Below are 24,668 nucleotides of genomic sequence, written 5' to 3'. Positions count from 1 at the left end.
ATGGCTGGAATACTCCAGGTTTTTCTTCTGTTTCTTTTCTACAACACCTCTGCCGTTGGACTCAATGTTCAACTTACGTCTTCTGGTGAGCATTTAACTAATTCTTGGCTGTTCATTTTAAAGCTTCCTCACATGATGAAGTGTACAAAGTAAACTGTAAACTGACATGAAATAGAGATTATAATCAATTCTTGAATAGATTGTTTAACAAAATGATTTTTTTTTTCATACAATTTACATGTTAAAGCTGTGAATTACTGCAGTTTTTGTCTGTTTTGTTTTGCTTATATATATATATATATATATATATATATATATATATATATATATATATATATATATATATATATATATATATATATATATATATATATATATATATATATATATATATATATATATATATATATATATATATTTGTGTAGAGTTCGTATGTTTGCCACAGGTAGGGATGTCAATTTTGTTAGTAATTCATATTCGAATATTTCAATGAAATTATTCGAAAATATTGGATTATTCGGTAAAATATATAAAATCTGGTTTATTTTATTCAATCAATATGCATCGTCCTACTCTCATGACAGGTTTTGCGTTGATAATGGTTGCGGAATAATTTTCCAATTTTGACTTTAAAAACTTAGGAACATATTCAGCCCAAGATAATCAGGTAATATGCACATTTACTAGTATTCGGAAATTGAGCCCTTTACAATATTACAAACTGATTATATTAAACATGTTCATCAATATTCAAAAAAAATATTTATAAGTTCACTTTTCAATCTTTTAAACAGTCTAAGAAGGGTTTCATCTTGTTCTTGATTACATAGATTCAATCTTATTAAAAGACGGGAGTTTTATACACATGTGACACCAACTTCAAAATCTCAGAAACCGCTTTCTAGATATAACTCTGAGCGTTCACTCGATACACCCTCTTAAAAGATTGCCTAGAGACAAAATAATTCTTCTGAGACACCTAACTCAAAACGAAATAATTATTAATACAAGAGGCCCATGGGCCACAACGTTCACCTGAATAACTTTGGCCCTGCTGTTCTTCACCAGATGATCTTTTTGTAATACCTATTGTGGCCCGCCCTACCCACGGGGATCATGATTTTAACAATTTAAAATCTACACTACCCTAGGATGTTTCCATATAAGATTCAGCTTTACTGGCCAAGAGGTTCTTGAGGAGAAAATTTTTAAAGATTTTTCCTATATATTTCAATGTAAAACTTGGATTCCCTATAGTGGCCCCGCCCTACACCCAGGGGTCAAGATTTGAATTCTTCAGAATTTACGCTGCCCCAGGATGCTTCTACAAAAGTCTTAGCTTTTCTGACCAAGTGGTTCTTGAGAAGAAGATTTTTTCTTTCTATATATTTCAATATAAAAATTGGATTTCCTATTGTGGCCGCGCCCTGCCCCCAAGGGTCATGATTTTAACAATTTAGAATCTACACTACCCAAGGATGCTTCCACATAAGTTTCAGCTTTTCTGGCCTAATGGTTCTTGAGAAGAAGATTTTTAAAGATTTTTTCTATATATTTCAATGTAAAACTTGGATTCCCTATTGTGGCCCCGCCCTTCCCCCGGGGTCATGATTTTAACAATTTAAAATTTACACTACCCCAGCATGCTTCCACATAAGTTTCAGTTTGTCTGGCAAAGTGGTTCTTGAGAAGAAGATTTTTAAAGATTTTTTCTATGTATTTCAATGTAAAACTTGGATTCCCTATTGTGGCCCCACCCTTTCCCCGGGGGTCATGATTTTAACAATTTAAAATCTACACTACCCCAGGATTATTCAACATAAGTTTCAGCTTTTTTGGCCTAATGGTTCTTGAGAAGAAGATTTTTAAAGATTTTTTTCTATATATTTCAATGTAAAACTTGGATTCCCTATTGTGGCCCCGCCCTTCCCCCGGGGTCATGATTTTTACAATTTAGAATCTACACTACCCCAGGATGCTTCCACATAAGTTTCAGCTTTTCTGGCCCAGTGGTTCTTGAGAAGAAGATTTTTCAAGATTTTTTCCTATATATTTCAATGTAAAACTTGGATTCCCTATTGTGGCCCCGCCCTTGCCCCGGGGGTCATGATTTTAACAATTTAGAATCTACACTACCCAAGAATGTTTTCACGTAAGTTTCAGCTTTTCTGGCCCAGTGGTTCTTGAGAAGAAGATTTTTTAATGACACCACCCTATTTTTGTCTTTTCTTGATTATCTCCCCTTGTAAGGGGGTTTGGCCCTTTATTTTAACAATTTAAACTCCCCTTTACTCAAGGATGCTTTGTACCAAATTTGGTTAAAATTGGCCCAGTGGTTCTTGAGAAGAAGTTGAAAATGTGAAAAGTTTACAGACAGACGGACGGACGACGGACAACGGGTGATCAGAAAAGCTCACTTGAGCTTTCAGCTCAGGTGAGCTAAAAAGTAGGTCTATATAAGATCAGAAAGTAGTGAAAGAAATCGAGCGATTGAAATCGATCCCTATAGTACAATATAAATGAAATAGAGATGATTCCGGCACTTTTCCAATCAAATTTTATCATAGTTATCTCTTTTTAATGAAATCTTGGGAGGGGGCGAATATTCGAATCAAAATTCATATTCGTTTATCTGCTTACCGAGTGAATATTCGATTATTCGTTGACATTATTAGTCACGAATACATGTAAAGAAAGCAAAACGGCATATTTTCACTGGCAAAATTTCTCTTCTTCCAACAAAGTACTTGTAATTAAACAAGTTAAATGTAACAATCAACAGGTTCATGCTTTTCAAATAATGCAGCTAGAATAATCATCAGTTTCCAAGGAAATTTCCAAGTCAGTCCCTGTCATGGTGTCCTGAATGAAGAAATTCCATCATGGTAGAAGACTAACAAAATATCGTAGAATTTGAGACAAATGTCATAAATATTAGAATTACATTTTCGGAATCAAAGTGTACAAGGTTCTTTGATACTATCCAACTTAGGAAGTCTATTTTATTGTCCAGGTTGTGATTTGATGATATAATTATTGATATTCTGTTGCCTAAATGCGATTTCTCCAGAACAAATCTGTATAAATTATGCTTATATTGCTTATTATATAACGGCACAATTGCGCAGATAAATTCTTCAATGAATCCAATTCCCAATAGCACCTGTCTTCTTAAATTGAACGATATTAAAAGTTTCCGGTTTCCGATCGAGAAAAGCCTGAATATTTTTACTTTTCAACTGATGTGTGATGTTTAATAAAAAAAATTTGGAAGAACGCAATAAATTGATTCATTATTAATAGAAGCAAACTACAGAAGTATAAATCCACGCCTGTATCTGTGATTATAGAAATATGATTTATTGTTCACGACTGTTAATATACAGTACTATAGCATTGATAGCTTCCTGATGTGACAGAATTGAGTACAATCATTAATGAATCATTCTCCATAGATTTTAGAACCATTTTGCTTTATCTGCCTTTCATCAAAATAGCTAACTCAGAACAGATTTATTGGACGCAAACGAAAGAAGTAGAGTCTATTGTGTAACGTTTTGTATCAAACTGTTAATATCAGTTTTTTTTCTTTTTTCTACACAACCACAAGTTTTGTAAACGCAAAATAATTGAACATGATGAATGATAGTTGAATACGTGTATTAAATTGTTGCGACACATGTAATGTTACCCCTACGTATTTAAGGGATTAAGGAGAGTTTTTTCGGGGTCATTTATTTCTAGATATGAGACCAACGTCCCCGTAGAAACTTTTATTTGTAACAGATCTCGAAATGAAAGTCACCACAGAGTCTGACACATCTGCTTCATACTTAGATTTTATACTAGAGAAAGACATTGAGGGGCAAACTTCCCTTATTTATGTAGAATACATGCATATTATAATCACCTGCATATGGTATTTATTCTCCCAGTTGATTCGATACGCAAGAGCATGTTCTGCAAAATTATAATCACTTTCTAAACCGAAACAGGCTTCTACCAAATAAGTTAATGGCACAAGGGTATCACCAATCTCGTTTAAAGTCAACATTTCACAAATTCTAAGATCGATACAATGACCTTGTTTGCAAATACAACCTGTCGAATGTTGACTGACATTTTTAATACAAATTATTACGCTGTTATTTGCTGAGCTGACTACAGCTTTATCTGTTTGCCCACTCAAGATAAAAAAAAGGCTAGGATGACTAACAGTGATCGATCTCAAAAAACCTACAAGCAATACAAATCTGTGAACAGGGCTTAAAACACAGACCCCCGGGAATTATACAGGTAGGATCAGGTGCTTAGAAGGAGTGAGCATCCCCTATCGACTGGTCACATCTGCCATGAGCCCTATGTATTGATCACGTAGACTGAATGTTCCGTAGTCTAATTTAGTATAAAAACAAAGGCCTAATAATCGGTATGAAATATATCAGTCAAAGTACGACCCAATGATAAGTTACATTGGCTAACAAGGTCAGTTTAACGACCGCTGGAATTTTCGAAATGCTGACTTTAAACAAAGTTTAAATCCCTGTAACATCAACTTATCTGTCAGTAATCTGCCTCGTTTAAAAATTGATCGTACTCAGAGCATTCTCTTAGGTATCGAATGTTTAGAGATATAAACAACATATCGGGTGATACATACTGTACGTAAATAAGGAAAGTTGAGAAATTCGACATAGAATTCAGTTCGAACTTGGCCCTTATCGTCTATTGTCAGTATAACATCCAAATATGAAAAAGATGTGGCAAACTCTGCTGTGTCTTTTATTTCAAGATAGATTGTATTTTGTTTAACGTCCCATTCGAGAATTTAACTTTCACTCATATAGAGACGTCAGCGTATGCCGGTAAATTCAAGTTTAGACCTATGTTCGGCACTTAGGGCCATTGAGCAGTGAGGGTTCTTTATCGTCCCAACGCCTACCGTGACACAGGACCTCGGTTTTTAAAGTCTCATCCGAAACACCCGTGACCTTTAATTTTAATGTTGGGCGCTTGGCGAAGGAACAGTCATTACCTATGTTTACGTCTTAGGTTTGACGCGGCGTGGCGAACGAGAATCGAACACTGGCCTCCCGATCACGAAGCGAGCGCCCTATCATAAGGTTACGGTGACCGGTAACCGACATATGAATGAACCTAACGATTGTTAATTGATTAAACATTGCCAAAATATCTTAATGTCGAGTTGAAAGTGGCAGCACGTGGTTTCTTCTTCTCATGTTGAATTTTTTAAAATAAATTCTGTTTCATGGGAATATAAAAACAGGCAACATTGCCCATCGAAATTCCAACAGTTTGTTGGAAGACCTGGTCTCCAAAGACTAAGTAGATGTTGTCAATAACGATATCCAGCATCCTTTTAATATCACCTTGTTAAAGAGTGTGTGAAGAATCAGAAAGTTTTATAAGAAAGTATTTTTGTTGATGACCATGCAATCAATCAAAATTTTCGAGTTTCATTTCTGTTGAAGAGGCAGTCTTTTAATGATATCAATAAGTCTGGGGGTTTTTAAAGTTTTTTAATCTTATTCTTTGACTTAACTTATACCTTTTGATGTTACTGACGTTTGAAAAATGATGTGATTTTTAATTTTTCAGAGGTTCTTTTGGAGTTTTTGATAATACACATTTGAATTACACAACTTCTAGAGTATGCTGTTGTACAGTACGTCTTTTAAAAGTTTCTACTTTACAGCAGTTAATATTTTTGTGAGGAGTAAAAATGGGGGCTTAGTAAAGCATTTACAAGACAAAGAGCTTACGGTGGGTGTGACCAGTCGATGGATGTTTACTCTTCCATGGCACCTGGCCCCACCTCTGAAGTTTTCAGAGGTCTGTGATTACTCTGTTCTCAATTGCTACTAGTATTTGGATTTTTGAGCATGAATTATGCTCGTTGTTTTCATATTTCACCCTTCCTATGAAAGAATGTCCTTAAAAAATAAATGAAGTTATATTATATTAGTGCATATTTCTTCTTATTACGTTATTTTGATGTTACAAAGTTTACATACTTTTTAGAATCAACCATTTAAACAGTTTATAGAATTATTCTCCGTTGAGGGAAAAACTACTAAAGTCTATATACATGTAATAGATATTCCCCATATTAGGGGTTTCCTCTACCGTTTCATAAAATTGCTTAAAATTATACATACTGAATTAGAGGATAAGTATACAGGGGCTGTGTCTCAAGGTGGTGTTTTTTTGTTTTGTTTTTTTTTTGTTGTTGTTGTTGTTGTTTTTGTTGTTGTTTTTTTTTTTTTTTTTTTTTTTTTTTTGTTTTTTGTTTTGTTTTGTTTTGTTTTGTTTTTGTTTTGTTTTTTTTTTTTTGGTTTAGTTTTGATTTTTTTGTATTGTGTTCTTTTATAACTGCATTAATATATGATAATCAAAATCAATACCGAAAATGCTAATATCAGAACATTTCTGCTACTATGCGTTCAATGTTCTGGTGCACAAAAAACTTAAAACTTCACATGAGTGTTTTGGTAGTGTTTAAATACATTGAGGTTTGCATTATCGCTTGAATAAATCTTGTTTTTATGAACATGATAAATATACATGTATATACATGCACAGTGTCACACAGTATCCATTGGTTGGGAGAAACTTCACGTATATTTGAATATCCAAAAAGTTTACAGAAATAGATCAGAGATTGATTGATTGATTGTATGTTGTTTTTCATACTGTTCGAGGATTTTTCCTCATATAGAGACGGCACCGTATACCAATGACTGACAAGGGGCCGCAATTTTTACTTCAAAATGCCGAATGCTTGGAGAAGGAACAGTTGCTTCCTATTTTTTTTTTTTGGTCAGTCATGGCTGGGTTTTTAAGCCACGACCTTCCAATCACAGAGCGAGGGCTCTACCGACTTAGCTACCGTGGCGGTGGTCGTGCAAGAGGCAGCCCCGACTTGACTGACTGGTATATATGGTATATATGATCGACAAAACATTGGCAGTATTAATTAAACGTCTGTAAATTAATAATATTTCAGTTTGTTCGGTTAAGTAAAATATATTAGAAAGGACGCTTTATATTGACGTATAATACACACTTAGGAGAATATGATAATTATCACGTCTCCAAAACCTTATGAAATCACGGACGTTTTGTTTCACATTAATTTAGGATAGTCCATTGAGGTGTAAAGAGCAGGGTGTCTTTAAAAGTTCTAACACCTGTTACTACGTCAGTAGTATTTGCTCCCAATCTAAAGCACGTCAATGGAAAGTTAAGGTACTCGGTGAAATAGTTTTATATGTATTGATAAACTAAGTTTAATTTGAGGACAAATATTACATGTATTGCAGTATCAGAATGATGGCTTATTTCAAGAACTGCACGATGTTGGAAATTTCTCAAGAAGCCCAAACTGGACTATACAAAAAAGCAATAATCTTCTAAGCTAGCTGCAAAATGACGTGCATATCAATAATAATTACAAAATATTTTAACTTTAGTTAAATAAATCACGTTCCACTATCTGTAATTACGACAAAAGACTACGAAAAAATATAATATATAAATAAAATATAAAGTACACCAAAGTGACTATTTATCAAAAATTTTACAAAAAGGAATGAAAGACATGCGTCCATTTCTACACCTACAATTTATTTGTTGATTTCAGAGACAAAATGTCTTAGGGAATTCAATGAAGAAAGACAGTGATTCGTTCGTATCTGTGTAATGATAAATGGGTTAAATACATGTAAATAAAACATAGGTAATCAAAGATTACGAAGCTCACCTCTACGAATGTTATCTTTAAGTAAGGCAAATTTCACATCTTCTTTTTTTAGTTAGTGTACATCCCAAAATCAATATCCATGTAAGTTTGGTTTAAGTACGACTTATAGTTACTTGGCAACAGACCTGTTCAAAAAACGTTTATCCTGTTTACTAATCAAGAAAATTTTGGTTAATTCCAACATCCAAAGTAAGTCTGGAAGTTTTCATCCTTAGATGCACCATCTATGCAAGTTTAATCATAACAGGCCATAATGTTATATAGCTACTCCAAAAAAAATTATCCTGGTCACTCATCTGGAAAGATTCAGAATCAAAAGCAAGTCTGGAAGTGACCATACCTAGCTACATCACCCATGCTAATTTGGTTAAAATATGGCTAAGATTCACTCATGTGGAAAATCTAGGTCGAATCCAGCATCCGAAGCAGGTTGGTTAGCGTACATCCCAATATGCATCATCCATGCAAGTTTGGTCAAGGTAGGGCTTATAGTTACTTGGGAATGGACCTGCTCCAAAATCTTTAACCTGGTCACTAATCTGGAAAATCTAGGTCCGATCCAACACCCGAAGCAAGTGTGGTAGTGTCCATCCCTAGATGCATCATCCATGTAAGTTTGGTCAAGGTAGGGCTTATAGTTACTTGGGAATGGACCTGCTCCAAAAATTTACCTGATCACTCAACTGGAAAATGTAGGTCAGATCCAGCATCCGAAGCAAGTGTGGTAGTGTCCATCCCTAGATGCATCATCCATGCAAGTTTGGTCCAGGTAGGGCTTATAGTTACTTGAGAATGGACTTGCTCCTAAAACTTTAACCGGAACGCCGACGCCGGGGGTATAGCATATTAAGCTCATCTCGAATTCGTCGAGGTGAGCTAAAAATGATCTTAACGGCAAAACATTAACGTATTAAGTACATTATGTACAACTGATCATCACTTTGTTTCACCGTTTGAGGGTATTGAAGACACAGGGTCCCATGTAATTCCGCCAATCAATTTATTTCGTAAATTATATCTCGTCTTTCTTTATTTTACAAGGGGGAAACGGTCCCAGTCCTCAACTTAATCTGTGTTGGGGAGGGGGCGGCAAAAGATTTCAAAAACAACAATTTTTCGTTATTGCGAGATACTTGTGTTTCAATTGTTTTGAGTAGATTACTAAATACTCTGTTTTCTTTAGTAAAATGCAGAATACGGATTTGGGCGTGGTTCCTTTATCATTAGGTCGTCCGGGATAGTTATGTTTCTTAATATTTTGAGATATTCTACAAATATACTCCATATTTAAGTTATAAATATTTTTATCCTACAGAAGATGAAGCACCCATGCCAAAGACCTACAACATGCATACCTTGGAATTGGATAAGCCATACGGGGGAGTATACAAAGGTTCATATAATTTAAGAGGACATTTTGATGAGCCAGACTTCGAAAACTTTCATGTTGCATCTAAAAGACCTTTTGGAGGAATTTATGGAAAACCCTACAAATTTAGAAAGCGTGAGTTCCCACCACTGGAGGGTCATTACGAAATGAAACGTCCATTTGGAAAAATTTATGGAAACTTTATGAAAGAAAAGTTTGTGTCTGGTGACCATGCTGAATTCAAACGCCCATTTGGGTCAGTATATGGGAACGCCTTTAAAACTGGCAAACGTCCCTTTGGTTCAATATATGGACAGTCAGATAATATGGGTAAACTCCCCTTCGCCTCAATATATGGACAAACCCATGATATGGGCAAACGACCTTTTGGCTCAGTCTATGGACAGTCCTTTAGTATGGGTAAGCGTCCCTTTGGTGGAGTGTATAGAAATTCCCAGAAAATAGGCAAACGATATACATCCCCACTTGTTCATGATGAAGTAAAGCGTCCATTTGGTAAAGTTTATGGAAAATTGTACAAAATTGGCAAAAGACCGTTTGGTCAAATATACGGAAAGAATTATGGAAAAAGATCCCTAAATAAATATAACCAGGTACCTGAAATGCTCATGCCTTTTGCTGATGGCACGTCATTCCATCCAGATTCTGAAGACAGAAGAGGACAAAAAGCGTATGCAAGTAGACCTTTCGGAAGAATTCCCAACAGCGATACAATTCTCGGAAGACATCACGGTGAGAAGAATGAATTTTTCACAGAAAAGCGTCCTTTTGGACAAATATACAGCAAATCAAGGCCATTTGGAAAACGGTCTTTCCATGGTACTAATGACTATCCAAATGATATACTAATGCTGTCAAAGAGACCTTTTGGCCGAGTATACGGAAAATCTTACAAGCTTTGGAAAAGACCATTGAAAAAACATGACTTTCGAAAACGATCTTCATACAGACCTGTCGTTGCTGTTGTGGATGAACATGAGCGTCCCTTAATTCTGAAAGTAGCAAATGACCAGGACGAGGACTATCCTCTCTTCGTTGAAAATAATGTTAGTGAAGATCTAGACCCGAAAAACCTTGGGCAAATAACGACAAATGATGCTTCAGATGGATACAAAACATATATTTTAGATTCTTCTAGTTTGTTCCCTGTGTTCGTAAACATCGAGGATGAAGAAAATCATGACAGGCTTCATAAAAACGATGAGGAAGAGTCGGAAGAGAACGCGTCAGGTGAGGGCGGAGATTTTGATATAAATGATCATGATGGAAACGAGAGGAGCGACTATGATGAAAGTCTGGCTGCAGTCGTGCCTCGGTTATTCTGAACATTCCTAAACAATTGATATGAGGAGAACATTAGAATATATACTTTGGAACAAATTAAATCTGGTGATATATATTGTATTTACTTTTTCCATGGAGAAATTTACCTATCAACATTTTAAGTTCATATAATTTTGAATTTCCGTTTGTTTCAATGTTCACCATAGTAAGCTGGTAATAAAGATTTTACACTTTAAATGACTCTGCCTGGGGAGAGTTTTGTTGATGTTCTCAAGACAAACTATTTTATTGTCTTCTATGTTTATGAATGGCCAGCAACAAAAGGGTGACAATCAAAGTTAGGGCGCGGAAATATTTGTTTGACGAAAATCAAGAAAGAAGAGCGACAAATGATGCAAATGGACATTAATATAATCCGATTGTTTTACTAGTACAGCATGATCAAAATCTCTGAACATACCAGCACACAGGGTGCAATATTAGATATTATTACATTTTCAACAGTGAAATACTGTGACTTATTTATTGAATAAAAGTGATATTCTCTCACAGTATGAAAGGATACCAAAATGATATTCTCTCACAGTGTGAAAGGATATCAAAGTAAGTAAAAAATAATTTCTAGCCTGTCATAAGATAGAGATAGTAACTAAGCATCTTGATAGAGCTAAAACTGCAAATTTCTTCCCAAATATGTTGCTAAAATCCATGCTATGTAATGTTTTCAATCACACAACTACTAAGCTACGATCGACGTCTCAACCGCTCAACTATGACGCCAAGCCTATGACGCTGTGTTAAGAAAAGACAGAGGCAAAGGGAAAATCAAAGAAAATGTAAGAAACAGAAGATTCAATGTTTTGTAGATGAATATGGAATTTATTTCACTCGTGAGACAGGATTTTTTGATATTTTCACTCGTGCTTCGCACTCGTGAAAATATCAAAATATCCTGTCCCACTCGTGAAATAAATTCCATATTCATCTACAAAACATTGAATATCCTCTATTTATAACAGCTAAGTCTATAATAAAAAAAACTACCAAATTTTAGCGTTCAATATCTTGGCGTTTTATTGACCGCTGAGTTTGTATTCCGTATTTGAGTAAACGCCCCGTTGTAAGGTGGCAGGGGATAGCTTCGAACTAAAGACCCGAGATAGCCCCTGTTTGATCTGATATTTTATGTAGAAAAATGAACTGAATAATTATGGAAGACATGCGAAAGGTGTGGTACGGGTTTTTTTTTTTTTAAATATGGTTTTTCTTGTCTGAAAGTATCAGAATCTTTATTGTAACAATTTTTCAAGTGAATTTAAAATAGATTCAAAATTTTATTGATTTATTTTACATTTAACAATCCGGAAGACAAGCCCCTATGGTTGGAGCCTCTGAACTCTCAGAGTCACGATGAATCATATTCATACATTTCGATTACATGTTTCCTGTGCATGCGTACATTACTGAGGCGCAAAACAATTTTTCCATTTTGGACCAGGGAGGGGGTGGGGGTTTAGATATGTTTAAGATTCTGAATCGTGCATTTTTAAGAAATCAATAATACATGTACTTTCGAAATTTGAAAGAAAAAATTGAATAGAGAGCCATGCAAAAAAAAAACTTTCTTGCTTTTCTCATTTTTGCGTTACTATGCCTCCATCTAGTAAAGTTATAAATATTCTATTTCATAAACCATAAAAAGTAAACACAATTATGAAATGTCAGAATAATATTTTTTATTCCACTAGACTCCACTATTTAAAAACCCACTGCAATATGCACAAAAGTAGGACCAAATAATGGTCTATAACACATTATATGAAAAACATAAGAATTCTATTTACAAACTATTTACAAACGAGTTGTTGTTAGTGACGAAGATAGTAATCAATGGCTGTAGAAAATGCAGCGAATCCCAGGGCTCCAAACAGACCAGCTTTCAGTCCAGCTGAAATCATCATCAACGATAATAAATAACAATTCCTGTTCAAAATTTTATATCTCCTTCAAATGCATAAGGCGCATTTTTTACTGTATACTGGGTTATTATCTATAGTGTTATTTTTACCACAGGCAAATGGATAAATGGTGCGCAAATTTGGGGTGAATGGTACAAAAATAAGCATTTTTAGATTATAAGTCCCCTACTGGTGGAACAGATTGATAGATGAATGAGATTTAATGTCTCCTCGCTTTTGCAAAAGCGGGGACGAAAATTATCAAGCAGGACCTCAGGCATTTATCAATGGCATTATCCCGAATGGATCAAAGAATGTTTTTAAAAAAAATACAAAAATATTTCAGAATCGTTTGTGAAATGATCTGATTACATTTACCTCGCAGTCCTAGAACACCCCCAACAAGAAATCCAGTGATGGTGCCATTCCCAAGTTCAGTTTTTCCACGGTACTGAAACAATATGTAAAGTAACAGACGGTCAAGCTCACATTCAATAGGAATGATAAATTTACTGGGAGACTCAATTTCATGTGTCAAACTCTTGACTACAAACCTGTTTATACTGAGCCCGGGACAAGAAGCAATACATACCAATAATTTTTTTTTGAAAGGTTGAATATATAATAATGTATTGAAGACAATGTCAGTTTTCTGTTTACATCTTTTTGTACTGCTCATTTTTACCCTTTGTTCTTTGCTCAAGAAAATCTGTTTTCACTCAATTTTAAAATTACTTTTTTATCCATTTTTTTTTGGTCTTACTTGTCACTTTAGCTGTATCGGTTTGTCACACTGCTGAATAAGAAAGGAGATGGGTGAACAAGGCGTGCAGAATGCCTATAGCTTCAGATATATAAAATTCATATTCGATTTGTGAATCTAGTATTAAGAGTAAAGTTAATATCATTGAAATTCCTGAAAATACGAGTATGATAAACAACACTTTTGTGAGGAAAATTTTCTGGGCACTTTTTTTCTGTTATTAAAAACTAATGTGGTTCTCGCTGGGTTCGAACCCAAGCAATAAAAATCCTGACTTTCATTTTCCTATGAGACCAACACACTACATGTAAACACTACGCTACACAGCTCTTGATGAATAGTGGTATTTAAATCATGTTTGTGATATGACCCTTGAATAAATGGACTTCAAGTATTTCTCGGAAAGATGCGAATGTCGTGTCATAAAAGTGTATTTTTAAGGTATAGTGGGTCTTTGCTCCATGTTTTTGTTTACCGAAAATTCTACATTTTTACGCAGGCTTTGAGAATAAACTTTAAAAAAAATGGAGCAAAGACCCACTCATACAGAAAAATTGTGTTATAGTATGAGAAAATGATCCTTTTTGCCCACTTTAGTGTGTGTATGCTATTTCATGGGCAAATAATTTAAATCTTTTTGAGATTTTTGCAAATTGTGGAGTTTTTCATAAAGTATACTTTAATGACAGATGAAATATCAAAGAAAAATTTTGTTATAACTGAGATTCAATTTTTCACCTTCATGTTTGTTGCACTTTAGGCAGTTCGCTCGCCTTGTTCGCCCATCTTCTTTAAAAATCTGCAAAAAACATGAAGTGGTGGGCAGATGACTTACCGACTCTAAACAGCACTCTGTTCCAGCAAACATGGCTCCAACAACAGCAAAGTTCTTGCCATATGACCAAAATCTGGCTCGCATTTCCTGTAGAACCATTCTGGTGGTGGGGGTTTCTGTTGACATAGTTGACATGGGGTCTACACCAGCCGTAAACAGTCCAAATAATCCCCCAAGGGCAAATCCTGGAAAATAGGTATTACTGATAACACACCAGTAGTGTTCAATTCAATCAGACTTTTCTGAATAAAATATTGTTTAATGGAAGTTCCAATGAAACCCACGCAAGTCCCTATACATATACTATACTCATAAACGACAAATATTTACTTTTGAAAAAAGTTAATTAGGCAGGGAAGTGAATTAGAGTAACTCTGCTGTGAGATAAATGAACATTAATTTTTTACCTGAATGGTACCCTCACTACCCTGCACTCAGTTTACAGAACCTGTGCACTTTAGAGGGTGATAATAAGTACAGTGTACCACTGAGTGTTTTGTTTTTGGTAACAAATTTCTGTTGATTATACGCGTGCTGACGACTGACAAACGCATCAACGTTTAGGAAAATCATCACTGTAGGGGACAGAACCATGGCAACGAAATAAATTAATCCTTTAGAGTCCAGAAATAGGCGCTGAAGTGGGTATTTTTTCCAAGACGAGAGCTTTCGTCCCCTGTAGAGTTTATGTATATAGGTGTGGTAAGTCCTCTTTTAAACGTGTTTTTTCTTGAATGAAAGTGTCAGAATCTCTATTTTAACAACTTTTAAGTGTATTTAAAGAAGATTCAATTTTTTTTAAATTTATTTGACACTTAACAATCCTGAAGACAAGCCCCTATGCCCTCAGATATACCTGATATAGCGAGAGACACATAGAATATGGCGGACAAATTCCTTTTACGAATCGTGTTCAGCATTAAAGTATCAGTTTTTGGAGTGGATAACCCTTTTAAGCATACTTTTATTAGTATTTTGACAAATAATTATAATGCATAAAATTTCTTGATTCATTGTTAATCTGTGGATACTAGCAATTGTAACGGACACCATCCTTTATTGTCCCCCGCTTTCGCGAAAGCGAGGTGACATTAAATCTCATTCGTCTGTCCATCTGTCAGTCTGTAAGTCTGTCCGTCTGTCACAAAAACTTTAACCTTGATCATATCTTTTGAATGAGAAGAATGACTTTCATATTATACATGTGTATTACTTGTGACAAGACCTTTCTAAATACACTATGATTTTTGGACCCCCTGATTTTGAAGTTTGACCTACTTTTCATATTACACATGTGTATTACCTGTGACAAGTCCTTTCTAAATGCACTATGATTTTTGACCCCCTGACCTTGAAGATTGACCTACTTTTCAAAAACTCTAACTTTGGTCATAACTTTTGAATGAGAAGAGATAGGGCTTTCATGTTTCACATGTATATTACCTGGGACAAGACCTTTCTAAATACACTATGATTTTTGACCCCGTGACCATGACCTTGAGGTTTGACCTACTTTTCAAAAATGTTATATCTTCCTTATACCTTTTGATTGAGAAGAGATAGTGCTTTCATATTTGACATATGCATTACCTGTGACAAGTCCTTTCTAAATGCACTATGATGTTTGACCCCCTGAACTTGACCTTGAAGATTGACCTACTTTTCAAAAACTTTAACTTTGGTCATAACTTTTGATTGAGAAGAGATAGGGCTTTCATGTTTCACATGTATATTACCTGGGCAAGACCTTTTTAAATACACTATGATTTTAACCCCGTGACTTTGACCTTGAGGTTTGACCTACTTTTCAAAAATGTTATTTCTTCCTTATAAATTTTGATTCAGAAAAGATAGGGCTTTCACACTTGACATATGCATTACCTGTGACAAAATGGTGATAACTCTTGAATGAATATGAAAGGTTGTTCATATTTGACACAATATGCCATAAATAATGACATCTCACCCACAAAGACACCGAAAGCGGGGGACCAGAATTCTTTGAATTTGCTTGTTTTCCTGAGAATTCCTTTTATAAAATAGTAATATAATAGTTTAAGCTGACTTTTGTCTTACAGTACTTGGTTTCTTTCGTTTGGTTTCGACATTAGTTTCGTTTCGTTTCATTTGGTTTCGATTTCGTTTCGCACTTTACAGGTACCCTTCCACATGTGTATTCCTAATGACAAAAAAATCTTTCCTTGTATACCAAATATTGTGACGTTTTCACCTTAACCTTGGAGTTTGACCTACTTTTCATATTTCACATGTATATTTCTTGTGAGAAGACCTTACTTTGGGTACCGCCATTTTTGACCTCTTGACCTTGATCTTGGAGTTTGTCTTGCATTTGAGAAACTTTAACCTTCGCAATGAGCTGTCATATGGAGACATCAGGGTTTCACAGACACATCTTGTTTTTCTAGTTTTGATATGTTACATTCAGCAACCTATTAGATATTTGTACAAACTGTATCTGTCATTCCAATGCGTTAATGTATCTGACACAAGAAAATTTGAATGACATTACACAAGACTTCTTGAAGATAGAGCGGGATTGTTAAATTTGACAGGAAACTTTGGGAAGAAATATTTTATAAACTGCACCAAAATACATGCAAGACACCTGACACATACTGGGAGAATGTCTTTATTGTTAAAGTCATCAATATGAAAAAATAAAATAAATCAAAAACAATTATTTATTTTTATAAATTTCAGGGAAAAAAGAAAGATCCGTCCTTAAATATTGGGTTTTTTTTTTCTGGTTTGTAAAATAAATAAGACTGTGTTTATCTGTTGAATCACATTTGTGACCTTTAAATTGGATGAGATTAATCATGTGATATGATTACTTTGGAAAGGGTGTGTATATATTATTAACAAAATTAATACCTATAGTAGTTAAGGTTTAACACAACTTTCAATGACTTTGTTTTCTTCGCATAAATAATTTGATAAAAGACACCTACATTGTAAACACTAATTATTCTATTCCAATCAAGAAATGAATACTGTTTATTCATTCTGATAACTTTAATTTCAGCCAACTGTCAAATTAAAACATAACAAATTGCATATTCTGATTAATTAGGACTGGTTACAGTGAGTAATCTTTCAGGTTATTATACAATTATTGCTGTTTTGAGGTCAATACAATGATCAGCCACCTGAGGAGTACAATATTCACCGAGACTGAAGGAAAAATATTGTACACTGAAAGAACAGCAATAACTGTTTTATTATTCAATTAAATGATACAAACTCATTAAGCAAACCATCTTTCTTTTTTACATTTGGTGATGCCCTAGCCAAACACTGTGAGGGAAGCAGGAACAAATTTGAATTTCTCATTCTGAAAAAATAAATGTCAGGCACATAGCATGGATTTTGAAATAAGGGCAAATAAGAAAAAAATAATAACTTTAATACCTGAAAAAAAAAATCTTTCATGGGCCCCCCAAAAAGAGGAGAATTACTCCAAACTCCATATCTTATTTCAGGATGGATGAATGGGGTAGGGTCCATTGATGTGGGAGAGATTTTTTTTGCTATTACTCTATCAAACAGGGAGGAGGGGACAACCAGACTTTCAAGGAATGTTTTCAAACTTAATGGTAAAAATTCATATCCAGAAAAATGTTGGGTGTGGGTGAAATAATTTTTCAGAATTAATGGTATCAATTTGGAACTTCTCGATCTATTTTTAGTCCTTTGTAGAAAATATAAATCCTTTTGTAATACCTTTAAAACTGGTTCCTTTATAAATCTCTACTTAAAAAATAGTCTTACATTTCCAATTTTTACAGAGCTGTCAAAGAGAAATCGATATTTGACTGCAGAGTGAGATATTGGACCTGTCGTTTAGATATTGGACTGTTTATGTCACACTGTTGGCAGGATCAGCTAAATCTTATTTGCATTTGTTGTAGAGCTGTGCAATAATATCTATATTTTGTTATATATTGCGATTCGTTAGCAAAAAATATTGTATTGCGATACGTTTTTCCAGTACCGATATACCGGCAAAATGCTTGGGTTTTCGATTTCTAAAAATGTAAAATTTCAAATGTCTGAAACGTTTTCAATCGTGCCAAACAGTAATGTTGTTGTTGTATGATTGCATTTGTTGCAAAACTGTAGTGAAATCAACAAGAACTTTCTTGTGACAACATACATGTATTTATAATAGTTACATGCATTATGCTTAAGGCAGTGTTATATTCATTTCTTTGACATGAAAGACAGTGAAAGCTTGTGGGATTGTCCTACTTTAAGATATTATATGATGTACAAAATTGGCTCCAGGAATCCTTCCTACAGGTATCTTCCTTTTGAAGAATTACCATCGAATAACTTTGTAATTTTTAAATAATAATTGTTTCAAATTTACGGAGCGATCATTTCTTTATTTTTTCAAATTATTAATCGAGATACATGTACACATATGATAAGAGATCCGGAACATGGACACATGAAATAAAAAGATAAATTATACAATATCCAGAATATTTGATTTGAAGGTAGAGAACGCCAATTTTTCAAATTGGTTGAAATGACCCAGGAGCCAGTTGTCTTAGGAGCGACTTGCCTGGCACTCTGGTGCTGGTGCATACATGTGCATATCGCTCTTCTTGTCCATAGCTAAATTTTCCTTAGATTTGGGTTTCATCCTTGTTCATTTCATTCTTGTTTTTGTTTATCAAACTCTATAGTTATACAGTTAAACCTTGTTATCTCAAACTCCATTGGACCGAGAAAAAACTTTGAGATATCCATGGGTTCAAGATATCTTAGGTAATTTACTTATGAAATACGTGGTAAGGACTTCCCAATCACTTCGACATATCGATGGTATTCGAGATATCCGTGTACGAGATATCGAAGTTCAACTGTATTTAGAAATTGCATCATTGTCTGTCTTAATTTCCTGACCGCCAGTTAATAATGTAGGATTGCACAATCATCAGTCTTTATTCCTCAGACCAACAGCTAAGATTGTCAGCTTACACTAGAACTTCACTTCTGGCTTTTAAACTTAATGTGTCTGACTGTCATCTCCCAAGGAAAATGACAATAAAAAACATTTATGCCTCTGGAATCGCCAACTGGTTTGTGTAAATACTAAATAATGTGATTGAGCCTAACATATTAGTACAGGGGTTGAAATATATGGTAGCCCAACGCCCAGGGATAGACACTTCAAGACTCTGGCTAATTTAATTTAAATGTTGGACTAACAGAAAGGGAAAAAAATTATTTATCGTCAGTTTACTTTCGCTTATCTATGTAGACTGGTTTCCTTGGACTTATTTGACAAGAAAAAAGTCTCTCGAAGCGAACGATGTCATTTTAAAGTAGGTTAATGATTGATATACATTAACAAAATACGAGCTTGAAGTGGAAATGCCTGAAATTGAGTTAGGTACCTTGTGGTAAAAAAAAAGTAGGGGTGCCCCGTATACGAAGCAAGTGCCTGTGGATCAGAAGCCCCAGGGCTAGTATGTTTTCCAGGAAAATTTCAACCCCTGCAGTATCACTTTTTACCAGGTAGATAGATATAAAACATCTACCAAATATTTCATTTCATACAAGTATGTTACCTGCCACACAACTCAATGTTGATTTACATACGCAGCTTTCAAAGAAACTCGTCACCAGCACCTCTTCTCTGGTCTTTGGGAACTGTGGTATTCCACCAAGTGGAATGAACTGTGCCCTTCTCATTTTACGATTTCCAATAACATGATCAATAACAAAACTGAAGCTTTCGACATCTTTTGGTGTTAGTTTGGGTATATTTTGCCTGGTTTGATCTGTTCTGATAACACCCGTGCCTTGCAAGGGCGCCGCCATTGCTGATTTCAATATTATGATACCGTACCCGACGCAAATAGAAACGCAATTGAGATTCAAAATTCTGAATAATCGAGGTCTTGACTTGAGACAATCTGAGCAAAAACTGGTATGCAATATTAGATGAAGTCCCGTGCAAGCACGGAATATTGTTGACAAAGCTATGCAGTTTTGTATAATAGTGTCTTGTCCAAATATTGACTGGGACTTGTCAGGGCAACATGTTAACCTCAATGAAAGGAAATATTGCGGAGCAAGAGGGTCACATATTAATCAACGTTGATCGAAAACAAAGTCCATAATTGTTAAATTGTTATATGAAATCCAAACCAAATCAATAAAATGGTATTTTGTTTTCATTCATTATCTTTTAACAACTCATTGGAAACGTAAACAAGAGGCCCAAGGGCCTTATCCATGGCCCCCAATAATCCGTGCCCCCCCCCCCCAATAATTTTGCCGATATATAGATAACTATATACAGTAAATATAGATACTAATAGATACTATATGCTTGTGCTCATCAATAAAAAGCCTGATGACCTTCCTACGGGCCTGTTAACGGTCACCTGAGTATGACAACATTGTAAAGGATCCACAAAAATATAAAACTGGAGGTACTGTGAGCAAGCTCTCTAAACATTAACACCCCCACCCACCAGCTACAATTTTTAACTACCCATTCAAATTTTGTAAATGTGACCTTAAACTTACCTGAAAGACCTTGGTTTAAAAATGATACATAAGTTATCTTTAATAGTGAAATATAGATATCCTATATGTTTCTCCATTAGAAAATTACACCTGTCATGAATTTTACACTTTTTATACCAGTGACCTTGAATTTGCCACAATGACCTTGGGTCAAGGTTATGGCACACACAGGTCATAAACAGTCTTTGTACCAAGTATGAGCTTTCAATGAGTTTCCATTACAAAGTTATAGCCTAAAGAAATTTAATTAGGCTTTTTCTACCGGTGACCTTGAACTTGACTAAATAACACGTGGTCAAGATTATTTCACACCCTCAGGTCATAAACAATCTTTGTACCAAGTATGAGCTTCCAATAATTCTCTATTAATTACAAAGTTATAGCCCGGATAAGATGCAAGACAGAGGGAAAAGGTGATTCCTATATGTACGAGGGGTGATCAAAAAGTTTGCGAACTATCTCTATATTCACAAAACCACTTGTAACTCAGATCAGAATGAATTTGGCACTCAAATAGACATAAACATGTTCTATAAATAGCAGATGTTATATAATGTTTTGTTCCATGTTCATGACGTCACAATGTGAAAATGACGTCAATATGTAGGTGACTTGTGACGAAAAATGGGCGACTCGGTATTACTCGAGCAAGGAACGGCAGTAAAGTTTAACGTATATCTTGGAAATTACTTTGCAATCAAAGGCGGATCCAGCACCGGGCGTGCCCCCCACCCCCGTTTTTTTTTTTTTTTTTTTTTTTTTTTGAAATTTTGTCTGTATTATCCTAAAATCAAGGGAAAAAACACCTCTTATTTGCCCTGGATCCACTAAGGGCTTCAATGCAACCCCCCCCGACCCCCTGCGCCTTCTACTGCCCCCCCCCATTATGAAATTCCTGGATTTTATTTTATAAAGAATATTTATATTTACTCCAGAACCCCTAACCCTGGGGTCATCATGAATTTCACAGTTATGGTATAGAGGGATCAATGCTTATTACAATCAATCCAACAGTTTGACTGCCTAACGTCCAAGTCTAAAGAAAAAAAAATAAAGATTAAAAAAAATTAAGATAGCACGGGTTTTGATGGTTTTAGCCCCACCCCTCAGGTCCTGGGGGACGGGGACCAAGAAATTTACGATTTTGGTACCCCTTCACCCATTAATGCTATTCGCAAAAATTGGTTGAAATTTGTTCAGCGGTTCAAGAGAAGAAGCTGAAAATGTTCAAAATATTACGACCGACGGACAACGACGGACACAAAGCACAAACAACGATAGAACGCACTGGGATTTCTTTACAGATTTGCTTCTTTTATAGTTAGATCTTTTACTTGTTTCTTTTGATAAGCATTTTAAAGTGCATTAAAGATAACAAAAGGCTATAGTTTAAAAATCGAATATGTTTTGAATTTACTTTTAAAAACATCTGATAAGTTGACAAACTTGTTTTCTTTTATCTGAAAATCTACCCGCCTTGGGACGTATTTTAAAGAATTAATTTACTTTGGCCTAGACTATATTTAGATACAGCACAAATAATTAGAATATACAATGTTAAGCACACTGAGGGTTTGAAAAATTACAGAAAAAGAGGACACCCGAAAGCCAGCGAGCCATGCTGAAATATACCAAAAATCCCTGATTTTCACTGACACGTGCATTCCCGATAGAGAAAAAGTTAAACAATCTTTTGCCAAAGATGAATAGGTTGTCGAGTCGTTTAAGCACTAAGAGACATTGCCGACTTTGGTACTTTGTTCTAATGCCAGTGTCGATAACGTTCATTGATTATCATGTGTAACAGGCGGGGAAAAATGTCGGCCAGACTGGGACTCGAACCCTGGACCTCCCGCTAACCGTGCGGGTGCTCTAATCACTGAGCTACCGGGCCGACGTACCCAATCCATCACACTTTACTTTTAAAGACGTAAGTTCTTTCACGTGAGTCATACAACACAGAAAAATAAAAAGTGCCATATATTTCATGACTGAATTCATGCACTTTTAATTAGTAATGAGTGTATTGCTTTCTGCCATAAAAATAACAAAAATGCCGACTTTTTTTTTAAATTACTTTCCTTCTTAAGTAAATGTCACAGTTGTAATTAAATTATTATTATTTAATATATGCATTGTGCAATATTTAGTACAGTATTCCGATTGGCGCGCATAGCCAATCGAATACAACCGTTTTGCAGGTCAAACTGAGTTTATATAATTAAAACTGCTACTCCACGGTCACATTTCCTGTTGTATATAATAAATTTAGGCTCTTAACGACATAACTGCAAATCTTGGGTAGTCTTTGTTGTTTAATAAGTGTGCCACAAGTACTTGATTTTGGTGGATCAAGATATTTTGGCTGTCGTGTACGGCAGACGGGGCAAACAATGACAGCAGATTCAAAACATAATTTGGCAATCGGAAACAGTGGATACGATTTTTAATAAAATATAAATTTACTGTATCTTATTAAGCTTCAAATTTCGGAAAACATTTTTCTTGCTGTAAATATTGGTCGTATATATAGTAGTTGCTATACAACCGTTACTGAACCAAACTTTTCATTTATTACCAACATGTTTTAAGACGGTCCATTGGTGATTTAAGAGTCGTAAATTTTGTTTTCCGGAGACACGGAACGAAAAACGTATACTAGTATTTGGAACTGTAAAATATAATGGACCATAGTAAAATGTTCAAATATAATAAAGTTATTCCAATTTTTACGCACAAGGCTTATGTCATCATAAACTTGGGTTTTTGAATTTGCTGATTTTAGCATTTCTGAAATGCTAAAACATACAATTAAGAAATGAATGCTGTAATTTTGAGTCCTAGTGACCCTTTCGAGCCCGATTTTATAATTTCTTTTAAAAAAAACTTTTTAAAGGAGATCATTAATTATCCTAAAAAGCATATAATGTCTGCAAAATAAACTAAAGGCGATAGTTGTTGAAAATGACAGCTATCGATACATCATGCAAAGCATAACCCAGCTATCGAAGACCATGTAGATGAAGAAAAAAGAAAGATTAAAATGATACCGTTAAGCTAGGTGATTTTTAACACATTATTGCAATATAATAAATATATAATAAAATTGTGCTAAGTTTTACTCACAAAAAAATATTGGTTGAAAAGTTATTTAAAGACATTTACCGAAGTCAGAATAATAGTTTTTTTTTCTTTAGCTCATCTGAGCATAGCTCAAAAGAGCGTTCTGATCAAAGGGTGTCAAGCATCCGTCTGTCGTGTATATCTGTAGTCTTTTTTTATTTTGGTTACATTTTCGACTTCTTTTTCAAGAAACAGTGGGTCAATTTCAGCCGAACTCCTTCAAATAAAGGACCATACCCTCTTTCAAGGGGAGATAATTAAGAATTAGTGTAAATTTAATGGCGCATGTTTTAAAAATCTTCTTCTCAAGAACGACTGGGCGAGAAAAGAGGAAAAGTTAATATGTTAAAGCTTTATTGCATAGTGTAGATTTTTTTTTCAAACCACGACCCCCGAGGCTAGGGCGGGGCGACAATCGGTAATTAGAATTTTACATAGGAATATAATTATAGAAAAAATTTCTTTGTAAATCTTCTACTTACGAACAACAAATACACGATTAGTCACATTTACTAGTATATGCGGAAACATCCTTATGTAGTGTAGTTTAAATTTGTTCACCTCATAACCTCTGGGGTAGGGGTAGGGTCACTATGTATTATCAAAGTTTTACATGGGAATATAAGGAGAAAAATCTGCCTGAGGACAACAGGACCAATCTGGACCATAGTAACTAAGGTAAGCGATGTGACCCTTGGACCTCTTGTTAAATCTTTAAATGTTCCAAACTGTAATTATTCTTTAAGTGATTCCAAATATATATGGTTGCTAAGTAGGACTCAACATTTTGGTTATGAGAACATCGAAAACTAAATTCAAATAAAGTTGTTACCGATTGCCATCATCTGTCGTGACTGTCGTCAGTGTTTGCCATGTTTAAAACATCCATCTGCTGTTCAAGACAGCCAAAACATCTTGACCCACCAAAACCTAGCACTCGCAGCAGACTTATTATACAACA

The 24,668-nt window shown here is 34.8% G+C and overlaps 2 protein-coding genes across 2 annotated transcripts; one reads left to right on the top strand and one right to left on the bottom strand.

Moving 5' to 3' along the window:
- LOC133196650 (uncharacterized) lies at positions 1-10,695 on the top strand. Its single transcript, XM_061332510.1, has 2 exons — positions 1-85; positions 9,100-10,695. Exons 1-2 carry the CDS (start codon positions 1-3, stop codon positions 10,497-10,499), a joined length of 1,485 nt encoding a protein of 494 aa, XP_061188494.1. The 3' UTR covers positions 10,500-10,695.
- A 1,474-nt stretch (positions 10,696-12,169) lies between these two features.
- On the bottom strand, positions 12,170-19,904 carry LOC133196649 (mitochondrial import inner membrane translocase subunit Tim22-like). Its single transcript, XM_061332509.1, has 4 exons — positions 19,618-19,904; positions 14,015-14,199; positions 12,795-12,867; positions 12,170-12,406 (listed from the first exon to the last, which is right to left on the bottom strand). The coding sequence occupies exons 1-4, from the start codon at positions 19,868-19,870 to the stop codon at positions 12,327-12,329; spliced, it is 591 nt and encodes a 196-aa protein (XP_061188493.1). The 5' UTR covers positions 19,871-19,904; the 3' UTR covers positions 12,170-12,326.
- Between the last annotated feature and the right edge of the window lie 4,764 nt (positions 19,905-24,668).

The sequence above is a fragment of the Saccostrea echinata genome, unplaced genomic scaffold, assembly GCF_033153115.1.
Source record: "Saccostrea echinata isolate AGI-Se365-2 ecotype Australia unplaced genomic scaffold, CSIRO_AGI_Sech_v1 ptg000030l, whole genome shotgun sequence".
Classification (NCBI taxonomy): domain Eukaryota; kingdom Metazoa; phylum Mollusca; class Bivalvia; order Ostreida; family Ostreidae; genus Saccostrea; species Saccostrea echinata.
Note: the sequence above shows the minus strand (reverse complement) of the source record. Positions and strands in the feature narration are given on the sequence as shown.